Source organism: Anolis sagrei, chromosome 6, assembly GCF_037176765.1.
Source record: "Anolis sagrei isolate rAnoSag1 chromosome 6, rAnoSag1.mat, whole genome shotgun sequence".
In the NCBI taxonomy this organism is placed as follows: domain Eukaryota; kingdom Metazoa; phylum Chordata; class Lepidosauria; order Squamata; family Dactyloidae; genus Anolis; species Anolis sagrei.
In genome coordinates this window covers 62,746,136-62,767,205 of record NC_090026.1, presented here as the reverse complement: position 1 = coordinate 62,767,205, position 21,070 = coordinate 62,746,136, and the positions used below count along the sequence as shown (strand labels likewise).

Genomic DNA, 21,070 nt, shown 5'->3' with positions numbered 1-21,070 from the left:
GATGATGGGTCAATGAGCGAAAGAGAAGGAGACGACACCATGGATTGGACTAAGATAAGAGAAGTGCAAGCTATTTGTGAGGAGCCAACAACTAGTGATGCCTTTATGGGGTTCTCTGGAGGTGAAGACTGGCAATCGGGGGATCCAACTGAGTCTTGGAGGGACCAAAGTCTTGACAGGAGATGGAGGAATTGGAGGGAAGGACAAGGGAAGTCACGTGAAGAGCTGGGAGCAGCTGCGGGGGATAATGATAGGGTGGTGGTCAATTCATCTTCTGATGATGATTTGTAAATAAAAGTGTATTCAGGAGTGATGGGTCCTTGCAGAAGGCAAGGTGTTGATGAGCGTTTGTGTGTTGGGTGCTGTGTATTGGAAAAGATTCTTGTAGACTTGTTGCTGCCTGTTTCGTGTTTGGCGTTGGTTTAGGATCTGCAGTTTGGACCTCCTGATCGTTCACGTGTTATTAACTTGGATTGGCTTCTTGCGAATGTGGAATTCTCCCTTCCTGGACCTGGACCAGTTTGACTAAAGACGCTGCTTCTGCGGACACTGGAGCAGCGCTGTTTTGAATTTCTCGTTTCAACCCTGGACTTCGCCTGACGATGCTTCTCTTCCTGCGGCCCCTCCTTTTTTTTGTTAACCAGTTGTGTACTGTGCCTTTTTGTTTTGCCTCAGAGCACCTTGTTTGATTTGTTTTTATTTCCCTATTCCAGTAAATCTGGATTATATTTCTGTTAACCTGTTTGGACCAGGTCTGGTTTGTTTCTTGAGTTTTGACCAATGGCACTGTATTTAGCACTTCTGCGTCCTTTTTCCTTAGTTTTAATAAACTCTGTTTTGAAGACACTTTTGAGTCTGGCCCTTTAAGGTGTCTGTGATTCCAACACCTTAATTGTAATAAATCTATAATATTTGAATATCCATGTTATATCGTTAAATAGTTTATTTTAAAAATTTATATATATTAAATACAGACTAACAGAATGTTCATAATAAGTACATTTTACAGAACAAAAACAGGGCATATATAGAAATACGTTGCATTTAAAAAATCATTGAGCTTTCTTTTAATAAAGCATTTTTACCCGTCATGATAAGCTTCCCATGAGACTTACATTAAAAAGAAAAACCACTTGGACACAATCCAATTCAAGCTAAGCATTTCTAAGTCTCTTCAATCTGGGAAATAATAGAGCTCATGCTTAGCTATCCAGGTGAACTCTATGTGACTTGAAAGTGCTTAGCTTAGGCAGGGCCATACCCAATATATTTAATATCTTTACGAAGCTTGTAGTCTTTAAATTCTTCAAGACAAAAGCACGAACGATCTCTCGGGATCAAATTGGCCACACACCATGATTTTAAAAATGAAACAAACAAACAAAAAGTCAGTGGAGACTCCCTGAATCTATTCTGAAGTGCCTTTTCTTATTATTCTTTATGGGGATTAATAGTGCATTTGTTTAGGATTTCAGAGCTCTCTGTGTAAATCTATGGAAAAACTAAAAGTATGTCAGTGCCAGGCTGCAGCTGCACAGTCCATAGAATCATTGAATCCCCTAATAAAAATAGGGGGTAAGCCTCAGAACCCCAAAGTCCAGTTTAGTTAAATACTGTCTTAGTCACTTCAAGGCCTCTGACAAAACAAGATGCCACACACTGATATCATGGCAGGTAATAATGTCTCTCACTTGCTTTCAAAACTGTAACAATGAATATCCTCTTTTCCTTTTCCATCATATCCAGGGAGTGGCTGTCCATATTTATCCACACACCAGCAATAGCCTCTCTTTCGGCCTCTGGATGGACGACACTAGAAACAAAGCAAAGCAATTCAGTCAGCTATACAAGTTTTATTATTTTAAGATTGAAAGGGATCGAAAATGAATTTTACAGATCAAAGATCTGAACCAAAACTAACAAAATGGAATTCAACAGAGAGAAATGTATGGTACAACACTTAAGCATCAGGGGAGGCCCTGGTCTCACTCCCACCAACATCACAAATGCGGCTGGTGGGGACGAGAGACAGGGTCTTCTCGGTGGTGGCCCCCCACTTGTGGAACGTGCTTCTGAGTGAGATACGATCAATCCCATCCCTCCTGGCTATGGGACCAGGCTTTCGGTCAGCAGACATAAATTAGCACTTTAGTGGAAATGGATTGGAAAAGCGATTTACATGAGGATACGATTCTATTTGGTAACAAATATTTTTATATTGTTTAATTAATGACTTATGTATTTTAATGGTTTGGTGGTTTGTTTAATGGTTATTGTATTAATTGTTCATATAATGGCATCGAATTGCTGCCTATGTCAGCCGTCCTGAGTCCCCCTTTTATTTATTATTATTTATTTACAGCTTTTATATTCCGCCCTTCTCACCCCGCAGGGGACTCAGGGCGGATTACAGTGTACACATAAATGGCAAACATTCAATGCCAATTTTTGACATACAACATATACAGACATAGACGGAGGCTATTTAACTTTTTTTTCTGGCCACCAGGGGAGCTGTCGCTTTCATCGTCCATCTGCGACACTGATGAAGTACTTCCGCATTCCCCGCATGCTTTTGCTGGAGTCTTTTTTTTTTATGGCCTCATAAATGAGTTAATTTAGCCTCCTCACACTTTAAGGTGGTACCTTATTTTCCTACTTGATAGATGCAACTATCTTTCGGGTTGCAAAGGTCGACAACAGGCTACACAATTGGTTGGAAACCCACTCCAACCTGGGCTGGCTTCAAACTCATGACCTTTTGGTCAGAGTGATCTTAATGCAGCTGAGATTACATTGGGGTAGAGAAGAGACGGGATATATATACAATAAATAAATAAATAAAATGAAAGGTACAGATATAGGATGGGCGACAAATGGCTTGAAAACAGTACATGTGAAAGGGATTAGGCGTCTTGGGCCTCTTCTACACTGTCATACAATCCAGATTATCAAAGCAGATAATCCACATTATCTACTTTGAACTCAATTATCTGAGTCTACACTGCCATAGACAATAAGCTGAATATCAGGGCCCTTCTACACAGGCCCCAAATTCAGGAGGAACTGGGGGTTTTTTTTAACCCAGTTCCTCCCAGATTTCTGTCCTCACCCCCAACCCATACCTCAGGCCTTTTCTTGGGGGGTGGCTATATGCAAGGGGCAGCACAGTCCCCTCTGGATAGTACTCCTGACGCACGAAAATAGTGTAGGAGAGGGAGAAGGGCTTTCTGCACACCAGGAGTACTCTCCGGAGAGGCCCCTTGAATAAGTTTTGGAGGGCGAAATAAGGGGTGTTGGGGGAGCACTGTCCCGCTCCAGGGCCCTCAAGAATAGGGGTGGCTGTGGGAATTGACGCCCAGGACTGCAGAAGCAGTCTCAGGAGTCAATACCTACAGGTCTGGTACCTGCAAAGATCCAGACCTTACCCTCTACTCTCTTTGCCATGGCACGCTTCTGCTCTTATTTAATGTCTGAGGGAGGGAGTGGTAATTATTATTATTATTAAACTTTATTTGTACCCCGCTAGCATCTCCCGAAGGATTCGATGCGGCTTACACAGGCCAAGGCCTCAACACACAACATAACAATACAATCTAAGCAAATCAAACAATTAAAAACAGAATAAAGCAAAGTAAACAACAGGCACAATACACTAAAACACAATAAAACTGGGCCGGGCCAGAAGGTGGGTACAAAGATTAAAAGTGCTGATGTGACAGGAGGTGTATAAAGGGCTTCTAGGGCAAGTGCGATGTGTGATGTTCTGATAAAGTGCTTATGGGACTTGGTAGTGGAGATTTCCTAATCTGGGAAGGCGCATCGGAAAAGCCAGGTCTTCAAGTTCTTTCTGAAGACAGCCAATGTAGGGGCCTGTCTAAGGTCTTTGGGGAGGGTGTTCCAGAGTCGGGGGGCCACCACGGAAAAGGCCCTGTCCCGCGTCCCCACCAAGCGCGCTTGCGACGCCGGTGGGATCACGAGCAGGGCCTCTCCAGATGACCGAAGTGAACGTGTGGGTTCGTAGATGGAAATGCGGTCATGCAGGTAGGCTGGTCCCAAATCGTTCAGGGCTTTGTAGGTAAGCACCTGCACCTTAAATTGGGCTCGGAATATAAACGGCAGCCAGTGGAGCTCCTTGAACAGGAGGGTTGACCTCTCTCTGTAAGGGGCCCCAGTTAGCATGCTGGTAATGTCACTTTCCCATCTCCACTCATTGACCACAGATCGTATCAGAATCCAAAAGCTGCCTTCGACTTCTACATGGGCAGACTTATACATGATATATAGTAATACTAGCTGTGCCCTGCCACGCGTTGCTGTGGCTTTTAGTAAGAGTTTTGAATTCTCTGCCTGGCCTCTCTTCCTTCCTTCCCTCGCTCTCTTTCCCTCTCTCTCTCTCACACACTCCTTCCTTTCCCCTCTTTCTCTCTTTCCCCCTTTCTCTCTCTCACACTCCTTCCTTTCTCCTCTTTCTCTCTCTCTCTCCCTCTTTCTCTCTCTCTCACTCCTTCCTTTCCCCTCTTTCTCTCTCTTTCCCTCTTTCTCTCTCTCTCACTCCTTCCTTTCCCCTCTTTCTCTCTCTCTTTCCCTCTTTCTCTCTCACACTCCTTCCTTTCCCCTCTTTCTCTCTCTTTCCCTCTTTCTCTCTCTCACACTCCTTCCTTTCCCCTCTTTCTCTCTCTCTTTCCCTCTTTCTCTCTCTCACACTCTTTCTGTTGGGTCATGGGAGTCCTGTGTGCCACGTTTGGTTTATTTCCGTCGTTGCTGGAATTCAGAATGCTTTGATTACAGGTAAACTAAAAATCCCAACAGCTACAACGGAGGGGGGTGGGTGGAGGAGGAGTGCAGGGGCGGGGCGTCGGTGGGTGTGGGCGGGGCTTGGGCGGAGGGGGTTGGAGGAGGAGTGCAGGGGCGGGGTGTTGGTGGGTGTGGGCGGGGCTTGGGCGGAGGGGGGTGGGAGGAGAAGGAGTGCAGGGGCGGGGCGTCGGTGGGTGTGGGCAGGGCTTGGGCGGAGGGGGGGTGGGAGGAGGAGGAGTGCAGGGGCGGGGCATCGGTGGGTGTGGGCGGGGCTTCGGCGGAGGGGGGTGGGAGGAGGAGGAGTGCAGGGGCGGGGCGTCGGTGGGTGTGGGCAGGGCTTGGGCGGAGGGGGGGTGGGAGGAGGAGGAGTGCAGGGGCGGGGCATCGGTGGGTGTGGGCGGGGCTTCGGCGGAGGGGGTGGGAGGAGGAGGAGTGCAGGGGCGGGGCATCGGTGGGTGTGGGCGGGGCTTCGGCGGAGGGGGGTGGGAGGAGGAGGAGTGCAGGGGCGGGGCGTCGGTGGGTGTGGGTGGGGCTTCGGCAGAGTGGGGTGGGAGGAGGAGGAGTGCAGGCAGCATGGGCAGGGTAAGATGAAGGAGGGGGCGGAGAGTTGGTTTCGACAGGGCAGGAAGCGGCGTGGCGGGGCTTGGACTGGGGGAAGAGGGTGGCAGGGTTAGAAAGGGGCGAGGCTTGGCAGCGGCGTGGGTGGGCTTAGCAGGGGGAGGGGGGAAGTTGCGTGGTGCATGTGTGGGCGAGAAGGGGGCGGGGCGAAGTTGGATGTCGGTGAACTACAACTCCCATACTCAAGGTCACGGAGGGAAGGGGTGGGGCGAAGGGAGGGGGCGGGTCTTTCCGGAGGGGGTGGAAGGAGGAAGGAGTGAGTCAGGGAGGGAAGGGGTGGGGCGAACGGAGGGGCGTGTCTTCAAAGTCTCCCCCTCCCTTCACCCCACCCCTTCCCTCTGTGACTCATTCCTTCCCTCCTCCCTCCCTCTCTGGTTACACGCCCCCTTCCTTCGCTCCACCCCCTCCTTCATCTTACCCCTCCCACGCTGCCTCCAAGCGCCGCTGCCTCGCCGCGCCGCATCCCCACCGGCGTGTCTTTCCGGAGGTGGAGGGAGGGAGGGAGGAGGGAAGGAGTGAGTCAGGGAGGGAAGAGGTGGGGCGAAGGGAGGAGGCGTGTCTTTCCGGTGGGGATGCGGCGCGGCGAGGCTTGGAGGCAGCGTGGGAGGGGTAAGATGAAGGAGGGGGTGGAGGGAAGGGGTGGGAGGAAGTTGCGATGCGTGTGTGTGTGTTTGTGGCGGCGACGTGTTCGTGCTGGGCGAGGGAGGGAGGGAAGTGCCGTTCGGCCGTTCGGCCATGTGTGCGCGCGAGCTGGAGACTTTGCTCCAGTGCGCATGCTCTGTTGTTTTGCCATTTTGTGAGTGTGTTGTTGTGATGTTTGTAATTGTGAGTGGATTAGTTTGTACCGAGTGGGTTGTCCTAGGGCCATGGCAATTTTGGTGCAGTTTCGTTGAGGGGGTTTAGAGTTTACCTGTCCGGTATAACCAACCTAACAGATTTATATATATAGATTGGTGTGAGGCTACAAAATTAAGCCATATGTCTTCATCTAAGCCAGGGGTCCACAAACTTTTTACACAGAGGGCCAGGTCACAGTCCCTCAAATTGTTGGAGGGCGGGATTATAATTTGAAAAAAATATGAATGAATTCCTATGCACTCTGCACATGTCTTATTTGTAGTGCAAAAAACACTTTAGTACAATACAATAATTAAAATGAAGAACAATTTTAACCAATATAAACTTATTAGTATTTCATTGGGAAGTGTGAGCCTGCTTTTGGCTGATGAGATAAGATTGTTGTTGTTGTTGTTGTTGTGTGCTTCCAAGTCGTTTCAGACTTAGGTTGACCCTGAGCGAGGGCCGGGTAAATGACCTTGGAGGGCCGTATTCGGCCCCCGGGCCGTAGTTTGAGGACCCCTGATCTAAGCCATACATCTTCAGTACCACCAGGACTTGGGAAAGAGTGCAATTCACATAGGACTTATAATGGAAATGTATGTCTAATGCCATGTAGCTATTAAGGTTATAATTATTGCACCAAAATTATATTCACAATAGGTCCAAAATTGTCGAAAAGACTTATAAATCATTTCAAATAAGCTACACATCACAGTTGTCCACCACTATAAGGCTACATCGACTTCTAATGGGCCCATGGAAATCTCAAGGGGAAGGATGTTTTGCATGCACCCTTTATTTGGGAATGAAAGGCAGTTGATTTTTAATAGGCTCCAAAGACAGCAAATGTCTGGTCGAGACAGTTTTGGCAGCAGTAACAACTCCACTTGCATCTGTTTGCCAGAGGAATTCTAGGCTTGCCCCTAACATTTATTAACAGATACATAATCCTTTACAACCAAGTTATCACTTCAGCAACTGCTAGATATATTGGAGGTCTGTGTGGCTATGTTTTATGCATATAATTGTGCTTATATACTGATAAATACATAATTTAGATGAAATTTATAAAAAGGAGTTACTTAACATAACTTATCTAAACTACAAAAGCAGAAACTGTCACTAGTTCTCTATATAGCTGCAGATATAATTCCTGCAGCTCTGTGTACAGGCAAGGCAAACAGGGGTGTTTCTGTAGGTGTCTGGTGAGGGAGCTGAGGGGAAGGCAGATTTCTGTTATATTCTTTAAAGTGTGCAAAAAATGCATATTGAGTGATCTCATGTAGTCCCTTGTAACAGCTGTGCTCTTGCCTGAGTGTGTGGGTAGCAACGTCGTCTGTGCGCATTCAGAAGAAGACCTGCAAGCCACTCTAAACACCTTTGCAGAAGCATACGCGAAGCTCGGCTTGTCTTGAACATCGAGAAAACCAAAGTGGTCTTCCAGCAGTCACCAACCAATCCCTCTCCAATGCCAGAAATACAACTTAATGGTGTAACATTAGAAAAAGTTGACCATTTCCGCTACCTTGGCAGCCACCTCTCCACAAAAGTCAACATTGACACTGAAATTCGACACCGCCTGAGCTCTGCGAGTGCAGCATTTTTCCGAATGAAGCAGAGAGTGTTTGAGGACCAGGACATCCGTAGGGATACCAATGTGCTTGTTTATAAAGCTATTGCCCTCCCAATCCTGCTATACACCTGCGAGACGGGGACTGTATACAGATGTCACATGCAACTCCTGGAACGATTCCATCAGCGCTGCCTCCGGAAAACCGTGCAAATCTCTTGGGAAGACAAGCGGACAAATGTCACCGTGCTGGAAGAAGCAAAGACCACCAGCATTGCTGTGATGGTCCTCTGCCATCAACTCCGCTGGACCAGCCACGTTGTCTGGATGCCCGACCACCGTCTCCCAAAGCAGTTGCTCTACTCCGAACTCAAGAACAGAAAACGGAATGTTGGAGGACAGGAAAAGAGATTTAAAAATGGGCTCAAAGCCAACCTTAAAAATTGTGGTATAGACACTGAGTACTGGGAAGCCCTGGCCCTTGAGCGTCCCAGTTGGAGGTCAGCTGTGACCAGCAGTCCTGTAGAATTTGAAGAGGCATGAATGGAGGGTGAAAGAGAGAAACATGCCAAGAGGAAGGTGCATCAAGCCAACCACGACCTAGACCACCTTCTACCTGGAAACCAATGCCCTCACTGTGGGAGAAGATGCAGATCAAGAATAGGCCAGTACACCGATCTTGGAAGTCAAGCCAACCCTGACCGGGACCACCCTCCGTCTGGATTCCCTTACTGTGGGAGAAGATGCAGATCAAGAACAGGGCTCCACAGTCACCTACAGAACCACCACCAGGACACTGATCTTGGAGGACCATCATCCTCGGGCAACAAGGTATTGCCTAAGTATATCGCCGAAGTAAGTAGGTGGGTAGTTACATCTGCATCCAAGTACAAGTCAGTGGAAGATAAAAGTCTTGAAGTCCATACATCCATACTCCAACCTATTAGGGAGGAAGAAGTTGTCTTGGATCCAGTAGAGCAGACCGTCTTGCAAGAGGAACACAGAGGGGATGTCTCTGAGGAGGAGGTCACTCACGAAACACAGAAAGCAGACACTTGGAGGAAAGTGGTGCATAGGAGTAGAAAGACCTGGAATCATTCTGAGAGTCTGAAGATACAGAATCAATTTGAAATTCTACAGAAAGAAATGCAACAGATTCTGTCTGCAGGGAATGTGCAGGTGCCTCTCGAAGAGTCAGCACATGAAATGGCCCCTGCCAAACTTCCAAGATGATGTGCCGTGGTGGTAAGGAACTCCCTGCTAAGGGGAACAGAGGTAGTGTTTTGCAGACCTGAAAGGGTGACTCAAAGGGTGACTGTCTCCTCTTGAGTCATCAGAGAGATGTACCAGAGAGGCCTACAAGACCTGTCAAACCTAGAGACCCCTACCTCTTCCCATTTAGTTCATGAGGGAACCAATAATACTGCAAAGCATATGTTGCAAGTGTATATTTCAAAGTAAGTTATTGCCAAGGGTATAATGTTTATATGTAAAAGAAGTAAGAACAAAGTTGTGTCTGGATAAGAAGTGGCCAAATGAGAGTAGAAGTGGTAAGGGAGCAAAAGGAATAATCCGCACCTGGCACAGCCCTAATGGCACATTTGAAAGTGTTAACAATTCAGATGGACTGTTAAGTATAAAAGTCAGTCCTTCTAGAACACAGCTGTGAGATTTCAAATTCCCCTCTTAGGTGGAATGTATCTGACACTTACAGTAATACAAACTGCAACAGCTGCTACAGCATGGAGTTTGCATCTGAAATTAATGCAAAACATAGCACTGATTTAAAGGAACATAATAATAATAAACCTTTATTTGTACCCCGCTATCATCTCCCGAAGGACTCGGCGCGGCTTACATTTATTCTCTTACTTTTTTCAATAATAACCCAAGACAACAGCCCAAAGGGGAATTATTTTATTGATTATTAATTCTGTAAAAAAACTTCATTTTAAATACGATGCCTGTATTATAGTAGCCAGTTAGAGAAAAAAATGTGAATACTATGATAATAGCTTTCCTTTCCAGTTTGTATTTTAAGCAGTTAGCATGTCTACTAAGAACTACACCTCATTCAGTTCAATGGAGATTACTTAGGAGCAATTCGATCTGCTCCCGTTGCACAATGCATGTGACGAACAGGTTCACCAGCAATTCTGACCCTGATCTTGATGACAAGACAGATGTTATTTTGATGGTGTAGCTAGCAACTGCTCCTGGGGGCTTTAAAATATGTAATATCGACACCATGGGAACTTTTACAGTAACATTAACAGGAATTTGGGATGACCTGAAGACAGAAAGGGTTAACCTCCCCTCCACCTGCCTTGGATCTTTGGTTTGTTTTTGAAAAAAAGGTCTTACCTCCAAGAAGGAAAGGTCCCAGTACCAGTCAGCTCTAATATGACAAATAAGCAAGGAAATACAAGGTTTTTGGACTCTAAAAGCGAGATATGGCTATTACATAGTGGAGACTAATACACATTGCAATATAGTACTCCAAAGGCTTCAGATCCTGGCTGATCTTGGAAGCTAAGCAAGAGTCAGCTCTGGTTAGTACTTGAATGGGAGGCCACCAAAGGAAGGAACTGGCCAAACCACCTCTGAGTATTCCTTACTTAAGGACACCATATGAAAGTGACAGGTGTCTGCACATGCTTGCAATGTTTCTAAAATGACCTTGCCAGAAGAAGCAGGTTTGGAACAAAAACTCAAAAGATTTGTTTACCTAATGAAAGCTAGAGACAACTATCCATACAATCCAGAGCTAAGTTTTTATCTCATAAGGTAAAGGTAAACGTTGTCCCCTGACATTAAGTCCAGTCATGTTTGATTCTGGGGTGTGGTGCTCATCTCCATTTCTAAGCCGAAGAGCCGGCGATGTTCATAGACACCTCCAAGGTCATGTGGTCGGCATGACTGCATGGAGTGCCGTTACCTTCCCATGGAGTGCTGTTACCTTCCCTATTGATCTACTCACATTTGCATGTTTTCGAACTGTTAGGTTGGCCGAAGCTAGGGCTGACAGCGGAAGCTCACGCCGCTCCCCGGAATCGAACCTGCGACCTTTCGGTCAACAAGCTCAGCAGCTCAGCGCTTTAATCCACTGCGCCACCAGGGGCTCCTTTTATCTCATAAACAATGGAAATTAATGGTAAATCACTCATTTTTAAAAGTCACAGATCATTAGGACTGGGTCCGCTCATCTATGACTTAAATATGAGGTTTCTCCAACTGTTATCCATTGTCATGAATAACAGTAGGCAAAAGTATGATAGCTGGGACCCTACGCTATGCTAGTTGCGCAACGCGGCTCAGAATTAATGAAGGGAAGACGTACGTGAGACAGCAGAGCAAGTGAGAGACGCAGCTGTGATGGGATATCAGTGAAGTACTGTATATACTCGAGTATAAGCCTAGTTTTTCAGTCCTTTTTTTTTTGACTGAAAAAGTCTCCCTCGGCTTATACTCGAGTTTTTTTATTATTTTACTCTATTATTACTATTATTATTATTATTACATTAATCATTTTACTCTATTATTATTATTTTATTCTTTATTATTGTTATTATTACATTTATTATTTTATTCTTTATTGTTATTACTTTAATCATTTTACTCTATTATTATTATATTTATTTTATTCTTTATTACTTTTATTATTACATTTATTATTTTATTCTTTATTATTGTTATTATTACATTTATTATTTTACTCTATTATTATTGGAAGGATATGTAAACACATTTACACTGAAGAAGGTTAGAATAACGCTTTAATCAGAGGACAGTCTTATCTTATTTATTCAAAAACATTTAACCTACTGATCCCTCAATTAATGTAATTTTATGGATATCTATGTTTACTTTGGAATTTACCAGTAGCTGCTGCATTTCCCACCCTCAGCTTATACTCGTGTCAATCCGTTTTCCCAGTTTTTTGTTGTAAAATGAGGTGCCTTGGCTTATATTTTGGTCGGCTTATACTCAAGTATATACGGTAATTTAATTCAGGTGGAAGAGGATAAGGGTGAAGTAATGTAATACTTATTTAATGTTAAATGATAAACAACGGCTTACGAAGATGGTAAACGGGATAGAAATGTTCCCTCTTCCCTTCTGGAGAACAATGTTGCCACAACTCTGATGCAGTTGCCTCTCTCATTTGCTGTGCTGTCTTGTGCACATGTTCCCCTCATTAATTCAGACCCAAGTTGCGCAAGCAGCGTAGGGTCCCAGCTATCATACTTTTGCCTAACAAAACACTAACAAAATCTGACATTCAGCTTTGGAACTAAGCCAACTGGTTTCTCAAACTGCTGCCAAACAAATATTCAATTAACATGATACATGCAAAACTTACTTTTTTTTTTGTTTAGTGTTGATTACACTACATGGATCTGCCTTTAAATAAAAGGAAAAGGAAAGTGATTGGAAACTCACCTGTTTTTTCTTGTAGAAACCCCTTTTGTCACAATTTGGAATATGTAGTCCTCCTGGACTTAAGACATTCAGGATATTTAGGTTATTTAACGTATCCTCCATTTCTCTTCGACAAGGACCCTGCCAATTAGAACATTTTAAATGAAAATCAGAAGATTCTAACTTGCCAACATTTTAATAGTCTGTCTTGCATGGTGACAAATATCTAACTTGAATGAAGATGTGGATTTTGACTTGAGGAATTTTGACTTGTTTAAGAATACTTTCCCACGTATTTATTTATTTATTTATTGTATTTGTATACCGCCTTTCTCAGCCTATCGGCGACTCAAGGTGATTTCCAACAAAACAGTATACATAGTATGACAATACAATTTAAAATCATTACAATTACATAAACCACAACAGCAATAAAAACAACATCATTGGCGTCTCCTTATTGTCAAGCATTGTCCGATTCCATCGTCAATCATCAATTTCCTATATCATCTATCCATATCCATTACTCTGTGTTTGTGAATACTTGCTCAAACAGCCACGTTTTGAAACATTAAGAGGGAAGGAGCAGATCTAATCTCTCTAGGGAGGACGTTCCATAGCTGGGGGGCCACTGCTGAAAAGGCCCTGTCTCTCGTCCCCGCCAAACGTATCTGTGATGAAGGCGGGACCGAGAGCAGAGCCTCTCTGGATGATCTCAAGCTTCTAGATGGTTCATAAGGGGAGATACGTTCAAACAGGTAAGTTGGGCCAGAACCGTTTAGGGCTTTAAAGGTTAAAACCAGGACTTTGAATTGTGCCCGGTAGCAAACTGGCAGCCAGTGAAGCTGGCGCAACAGGGGGGTTGTACGCTCCCTGAGAGCCACTCCAGTTAGCAACCTGGCTGCTGTCCGTTGGACCAGTTGAAGCTTCCGGACAGTCTTCAGAGGCAACCCCATGTAGAGAGCATTGCAGTAGTCTATACAGGATGTAACAAGAGCGTGGACTACCGTGGCCAAGTCAGACTTCCCAAGGTACGGGCGCAGCTGGTGCACAAGCTTTAATTGTGCGAATGCTCCCCTGGTCACCACTGAGACCTGGGGTTCCAGGCGCAGCGATTAGTCCAGGATCACACCCAGACTGTAATGTATAGAAAGACTATAACCCAGGAGTCCTCAAACTAAAGCCCGAGGGCCGGATATGGCCCTCCAAGGTCATTTACCCGGCCCTCACTCAGAGTCAACCTAAGTCTGAAATGACTTGAAAGCATATAACAACAACAACAATCCTATCTCATCAGCCAAAAGAAGGTCCAGACTTCCCACTGAAATACTAAAAAGTTTATATTTGTTAAAATTGTTCTTCATTTTAATTATTGTATTGTTTTTAAATGTTTTTGCACTACAAATAAGATATGTGCAGTGTGCATAGGGATTCATTCATTTTTTTTTCAAATTATAATCCAGCCCTCCAACAGTTTGAGGGACTGTGACCTGGCCCTCTGTTTAAAAAGTTTGAGGACCCCTGACCTATTCTATTTGTGTGATGGTTTTAATAATGCAATAATAATAATAATAATAATACCACTTTATTTATAGCCCACTACCATCTCCTCAAGTACCAGGTAGAGCTGCCTTTGTTATTAAGTCATACCTCAACATATTTAGTTCTCTACAGATGTGATGTAGAAGCTAGTATACTGCTAAGGAAATATAAAAAAGCTAAAGGTAAAGGTTTCCCCTTGACATTGAGTCTAGTTGTGTCTGACTCGGGGGGGGGGGGGTTGTGCTTATCTCCATTTCTAAGTCGAAGAGCGCCATTGTCCATAGACGCCTCCAAGGCCATGTGGCTGGCATGACTGCATGGAGCACCGTTACCTTCCTGCTGGAGCTGTACCTATTGATCAGTGGTTCTCAACCTGGGGTCTCCAGATGGTTTTGGCCTTCAACTCCCAGAAATCCGAACAGCTGGTAAACTGGCTGGGATTTCTGGGAGTTGTAGGCCAAAACACCTGGGGACCCACAGGTTGAGAACCACTGCTATTGATCTACTCACATCTGCATGTTTTCAAACTGCTAGGTTGGCAGAAGCTGCGGCTAACAGCAGGAGCTCATCTGCTTCCCAGATTCGAACTGCCAACATTTCGGTCAGCAAATTCAGCAGCTCAGTGGTGAAACCTGCTGTGCCACCGGGTAAAATATAAAATGCCTGAATTCATGTGGGAAGTGATGGGTGCTACACTAGACTACAAGATAATTTAAGTTTCTACAACAATGGAATGATTTCAGAAGAGGGACATGATTTTTTTTTTACCATGGCATAGATCTCTTCAAATGCGGTCCAAGTTCAGAAAGTATGCTAAGAGATTCTAGTCCACACCCATTTCATGCTAGAGTCTAGCATGAAAATAGGCTGGCTAGGATCCATGCCAGGATTGGCTGGCAGGGGAAAATGTAAGCTGGAGATTGGTCAGGTGAAGGACCAATCAGCTGCAGAAGATCTCTCAGAAGGGAAGTTAATGTTTCTGGGCTTATCCGTTTATATTTTGGTAAAGTGTTTTATATATTTTATATATGTGAAAGAGATATAGCATACAAAAAGATGTATAGAAAGTCATGAAGAACAGATGTTCACTAAAGGGTTAGATATGATAGTTGTTGATTCGGTCTTGATCTTCTGATGGCTTGAGCCTGCACCATTCTGGAAAAGATCTTTTTAAAAAGGGAAAAATCATATATTTCTAAGCCCTTGGTGAACTATAAATCTTGGGGGGGGGGGGGGTCCGTGGGATGATAACATACTGATTCAGGATATTTATTAAGATAAAAATAATACTCTGATCTTGTATCTTCTGAAGACTCTTGATCAGGTCTAGAGGAACGTGGGCACCTTGAAATGTGATATTTATGACTGGAAATGTCAGATCCTGGACATGTCTACTGAGAAGCAAATCCCACTGAATTCAAACCGTCATAAGCAAAGACACATATATTTTAGGTCTGATCGTATGGATTTCTTATGCACCAATATTTTATATTATGCTTGAAAACTAAATCTGACACAATTTAGACTTCTAAATTATTCTGATTTCAATATTTGACATTCTCTGCCTGGGATGGGAACAAAATTAACTTGCCTATTTCCCCTTTAACATAGACCTTTAGATATAAAAGAGGGGCAAAAACACAATCTGAAAAGCCAGGCTCCCTTAGACTCCCTCTGGAAGATCTCTACATTTTGTGACAGACCAGGCAGACAAGAACACCTTTCACACTGACTTGTCTCTGTGCATTTTCCATTTCCATAGGTTCTGGAACGATCCCTCTGTACAGCTTTCCCCTTTTCAACAATATATAGCTTTGTCTTGATTAACCACAAGTGTACTGACACATAGCCAAGGAATGCCTAGTCACATTTTGTATGTCTATTGGCATGGATATGGGAAATAAGCAGTCTTTTGCCAAAAACTGCACAAGAAATAAGGTATTCTGTGCTCATATTTCCTGCAATCTGTCTGACCTGTAGACCTTGTTCGTGTATTGAACTTTAAAAAAGAAAAAAAGAAAAAAAAGTATGGTTGGGTACACAAAGCTAGAAAACTCCTTTGCATGCAGCAGAAAGCATTTCATAGACAACCAAAAGTTGATACCAAGTCTCACATGTGTACAACATGCTACAATTTGCAGGTACAAAATGAAACCCAAGTCTTTTTTATTTACTACCCTAACTGTCTTCTCTATAGGTGGACTAAAAGTGTATTAAATCGTTCTTACCAATTAACTAGTCAAATTAAGCAGGATTTTTCCTTGAATAAACTATGGCAAGCATCCTCAGAGGATGCTTGCCATAGATGCAGGCGAAACGTTAGGAGAGAATGCCTCTAGAACAGGGATCCTCAAACTTTTTAAACAGAGGGCCAGGTCACAGTCCCTCAAAAGGTTGGAGGGCCAGATTATAATTTGAAAAAACAAAAACATGAATGAATTCCCATGAACACTGCACATATCTTATTTGTAGTGCAAAAAAACCACACCTTAAAACAATATAATAATTAAAATGAAGAACAATTTTAACAAGTATAAACTTATTAGTATTTCAATGGGGAATGTTGATCTGCTTTTGCTGATGAGATAGGATTATTGTTGTTGTTGTTGTTGTTGTGTGCTTTCAAGTCGTTTCAGACTTAGGTTGACCCTAAGTGAGGGCCGGATAAATGACCCTGGAGGGCCATATCCGGCCCGCGGGCCTTAGTTTGAGTTCTAGAACATGGCCATATAGCCCAAAAAACCTACAACAACCCAGTGATTCCGGCCATGAAAGCCTTCAACAATACATCGTCCTAAACAGACTTTTGGAAGATTTAGAAGCAACTAAGGACTGCCATTGACAAAGAGAATCGTTTCAAAATATATTGAAAGCCGTCCCCTGCCACGCGTTGCTGTGGCCCACATGGGGGTTCTGTGTGGGAGGTTTGGCCCAATTCTATTGTTGGTGGGGTTCAGAATGCTCTGTGATTGTAGGTGAACTATAAATCCCAGCAACTACAACTCCCAAATGTCAAGATTCTATTTCCCCCAAACTCCACCAGTGTTCACATTTGGGCATATTGAGTATACGTGTAAAGTTTAGTCCAGATTTATCATTGTTTGAGTCCACTGTGATCCCTGGATGTAGGTGAACTACAACTCCAAAACCAAAGGACACTGCCCACCAAACCCTTCTAGTGCTTTCTGTTGGTCATGGGAGTTCTGTGTCCCAAGATTGGTTTAATTCTATCATTGGTGGGGTTCAGAATGCTCTTTGATTGTAGGTGAACTATAAATCCCAGCAACTACAACTCCCAAATGACAAAATCTATTTTTTTTTTTAGTGAAGGTCATGCATTGGGTTGTTAGGTGTCTTGTGTCCAAATTTGGTGTCAATTAGTCCAGTGGTTTTTGAGTTCTGTTAATCCCACAAATGAGCATTACATTTTTATTTATATAGACAATGCATTGATGCATGTGCTCTGTTTGGCTTGCCTGGCTGTTATGGGTATTTATTTATCATTATTATTTTGTCACTCTTAATACTTCTTGTTCCGTCTTCCAGGAACTTGGTTTGCATTGCCCTTTAGTTGCTTGAAATAGCATCCCTTTGCATTTCCCCCAGGGTTGCTACAGTCTTAACAGCACCCTAATAGTCAAACATTAACAGAGGCTGGAAGCCAGCCTGCAAGCTTTTTGCAGCTATTGGTTTAAAAAAGTATCTCCTTGGTCCAAAGACCGCCCTTTTTCCTGGGGATGAGATCTCCATTTTGGAGAAGCTCTCCTGCCTTCTTCAGTATAGAAAAAGCCTCAGATGTGCTGGTGGCCAAGCTAGGCAGCTCGGACAGGCCATCGTGAGTACGGTTACCCTCTTGCCTTTGAAACTGGTGCTGAGCTCAGATAGAGAAAGACCTGCTCTTTCTAAAGGATAGCAGCTCAGCGCTGGGGCAGGGAATATCTCAGGATTTCACTGCCATTGAGAGAGGCTCCATTACTTCATCTCCAAAACTAACCTTGAGTTTGGATCGGAGAAGACCTGCTCTTTCTAAAAGATAGCAGCTCAGGGTTAGGGTAAAAGATCCCAGGATTTTTCTACAGTTGGGGGAAAGTTAACTCAGCAACTGAAGGAAAAAGGAAGGAAAGAACATCTATATCAGTGGTTCTCAACCTGTGGGTCCCCAGGTGTTTTGGCCTACAACTCCCAGAAATCCCAGCCAGTTTACCAGCTGTTAGGATTTCTGGGAGTTGAAGGCCAAAAACATCTGGGGACCCCAGGTTGAGAACCACTGATCTATATGGTTTCATAAGTTGACTGTTTGTGTTTGTAACTTCATCAAGCTGTGCCAAGTCTGTCAAGGACTTTGAGAAATAATTGTTTTATGTATTGTCGAAGGCTTTCATGGCTGGAATCACTGGGTTATTGTAGGTTTTTCGGGCTGTATGGCCATGGTCTAGAGGCATTCTCTCCTGACGTTTTGCCTGCATCTATGGCAAGCATCCTCACTACCTCTGAGGATGCTTGCCATAGATGCAGGCGAAACGTCAGGAGAGAATGCCTCAAGACCATGGCCATACAGCCCGAAAAAACCTACAACAACCCAATAAATAAAATAAAGTTAATAATAATAATAAATGTTCTGTTTGATGTTCAGTTCTGGACTGGCCTCAATTGCTGGGAATCTTGAGCTTCTAAGTAAGGCACCCGCAGTTCACCCAGATAAAGAGAGAAGCACATCTTAGTTTTATCTTTATAGTGTCTGGGTGTGACAGCACACTTCTACTAGCACTCAGCAAAATATTCAGTGCCAGAGAGACATTCTCATGTTACTAACAACCGACATGAAAGTTTTAAGTGGGCAGTGTATGACATCTTTGAGACACCAGCCATCAAAACCATACTTCTTCTCTTGCAACTACTCTAATGTTTCTCCCAATGGCCAACCTACAAAGATTTGTCAAACAAAGTTACGAACAATATTAATTCTTATGAGGAATTAAAACAAAAATTTTCTAATATTACTTGGTTACATTATATGCAAATTAAAGAATATTACAATCAAGATAAAAAATTTGGATTTTCCTGGGAGGAAACAGCATGGGATAAAATTTTAAAATTGGAAAAGAAAGTAATATCAAATATTTATAATATATTACTTACCTGGCTTACTGAAAAAGAACAGGTTAAAAACTGTATGATAAAATGGGCTCAAAATTTAAGAAGACCAATTCAAATGAGGGAGTGGGAACAGATGTGGAACAAAAAATTAAAATATACATATGCAACGGACTGAATAACTGAATAAAAATGTTCCACAGATGGTATACCACACCGAAAAAACTTGCTAAAATGTATAAAACAGTTTCTTGTAAGTGTTGGAAATGTTCAGAACAAGAGGGCTCCTTCTACCATATGTGGTGGACTTGTAAAGAAGCAGTAAAGTTTTGGAGGGTAATTCATGAAGAGACGCAAAAGATCTTAAAAAGAACTTTTACAAGAAAACCAGAGTATTACTTGTTAGGCTTTACAGATTTGGATTTACAATTGACGGAATAAGAGGACAAACGTTTTACATATATTACGACCGCCGCTAGAATTGTTTTTGCTAGAGAGTGGAAGCAAGACTCAGTACCACCCGGTACAGGATTGGGTGGAAAAAAATCAGAGAAATAAAGGACATGGACGAATTGACTTTTTTGTTGAAGAAAAATACAGGCATTATAATAAAAAGAACGTATTGGGACAATCTTCATGACTATCTGGACAATTTGCAAAAATAAAAAACAAGAGAGACAATTTTATTATCTTTAATTAAAAAAATTATATATTTTTGAATAATAAGAATATTTTATCCAAGAAGATGGAATGGAAGTCACCCTTTTCTTTTTGTGTGTGGATGTATTTTTGTAGTTTATATATAGATACATATATATTTTAATCTTTTTTATCTTTTTTATTTTTTTAGGGTTTATTTAGGATGTCCTTTTTACTTTTTACGTTACTGGCCTTTCCCTTTCTCTTTTTTTTTCTTCACTTTTCTATACCTTATTGTTCTCACTCTTTCTATATAAAAATTTAATAAAATTTCTTTTTTAAAAAAAGAAAAAAAAATGTTTTTCCCAAACATTTGTCTCCATGTTTTTCCTCACAATTTTGTTTGAGTTTTGTTTTCCAAAAGGTTTTGTGGCATTTCTAGTAAAGAATATAAGGTCTGAGAAGCAACGACTGATTAAACGTATTAAACATGTTCAGAAAATTTCAATTCAGTTTGCGTGTCTTGTGGCTATCCAACTGCCAGAATTTCCAGTTTTTAATATGTAGAGCCTTCATTCATTTAAGGTGACATTTAAGGAGCACATGTATATTGCTTTCCCTGTTAAACAAACAATACTTACATATTCAATATCTTGTTTGGATTCCGAAGAAAAATTCAGCGTGTCTGTGCTTTGTGAATCGTATTTGTAGCGCTGGGTATTTTTGGCATGCTCTTTCCTGATGATATCTATTTTCGTGTGATGACCATGTGACCTGGATTCCAACAGCCTGTGTGTATTGGGGACAGGTTGAGTCGCCATGCCACTGATGTTCTGATCTTCATCTGAATCACTAGAATTACCTTTAAAAAGGTTTTCAATAAGTTAGCAATTCAATCAATAATAGGTTTTTTTTATTTTTAAACAGTATTATTAGGGGAGCATTCGCACAGTTAAAACTTGTGCGCCAACTACGACCGTACCTTGGGAAGTCTGACTTGGCCACGGTAGTCCACGCTCTGGTTACATCCCGTCTTGACTACTGCAACGCTCTCTACGTGGGGTTGCCTTTGAAGACAGCCCGGAAGCTCCAATTAGTCCAACGGGCGGCAGCCATGATACTAACAGGAGCGGGGCGCAGGGAGCATACAACTCCTCTGCTGCACCAGCTCCACTGGCTGCCGATCTGCTACTGGGCTCAATTCAAAGTGCTGGCGTTGGCCTTTAAAGCCCTAAACGGTTCTGGCCCAACTTATCTATCCGAACGTATCTCAGCCTATCAGCCCACCAGGACCCTAAGATCTTCTGGGGAGACCCTGCTCTCTATCCCGCCGGCTTCACAAGTGCGGCTGGCGGGAACGAGAGACAGGGCCTTTTCTGCGGTGGCCCCTCGGCTTTGGAACACCCTCCCCATAGAGGTAAACACCATCAGCCCCCTCGCTGATGGTGTTTCGGAAAAGATTGAAGACATGGATGTTTAAACAAGCATTCGGTTAATCCGTTGCTACGAATTATGATGACTAAAGGATTGGTAATCATAGACGATGAA

At 43.2% G+C, this 21,070-nt stretch overlaps 1 protein-coding gene across 1 annotated transcript in view; it reads right to left on the bottom strand.

Moving 5' to 3' along the window:
- Nucleotides 1-828: 828 nt before the first annotated feature.
- The window catches only part of IGFBP3 (insulin like growth factor binding protein 3), a 43,661-nt gene continuing 23,419 nt past the window's right edge, over nt 829-21,070 (bottom strand). The window contains exons 2-4 of the mRNA XM_060781538.2: nt 20,164-20,384; nt 12,269-12,388; nt 829-1,813 (exon numbers count right to left, since the gene is read on the bottom strand). Coding sequence (XP_060637521.2) covers nt 1,688-1,813; nt 12,269-12,388; nt 20,164-20,384 — 467 coding nt within the window. The 3' untranslated portion in view covers nt 829-1,687. The remainder of the gene's footprint in view (nt 1,814-12,268; nt 12,389-20,163; nt 20,385-21,070) is intronic.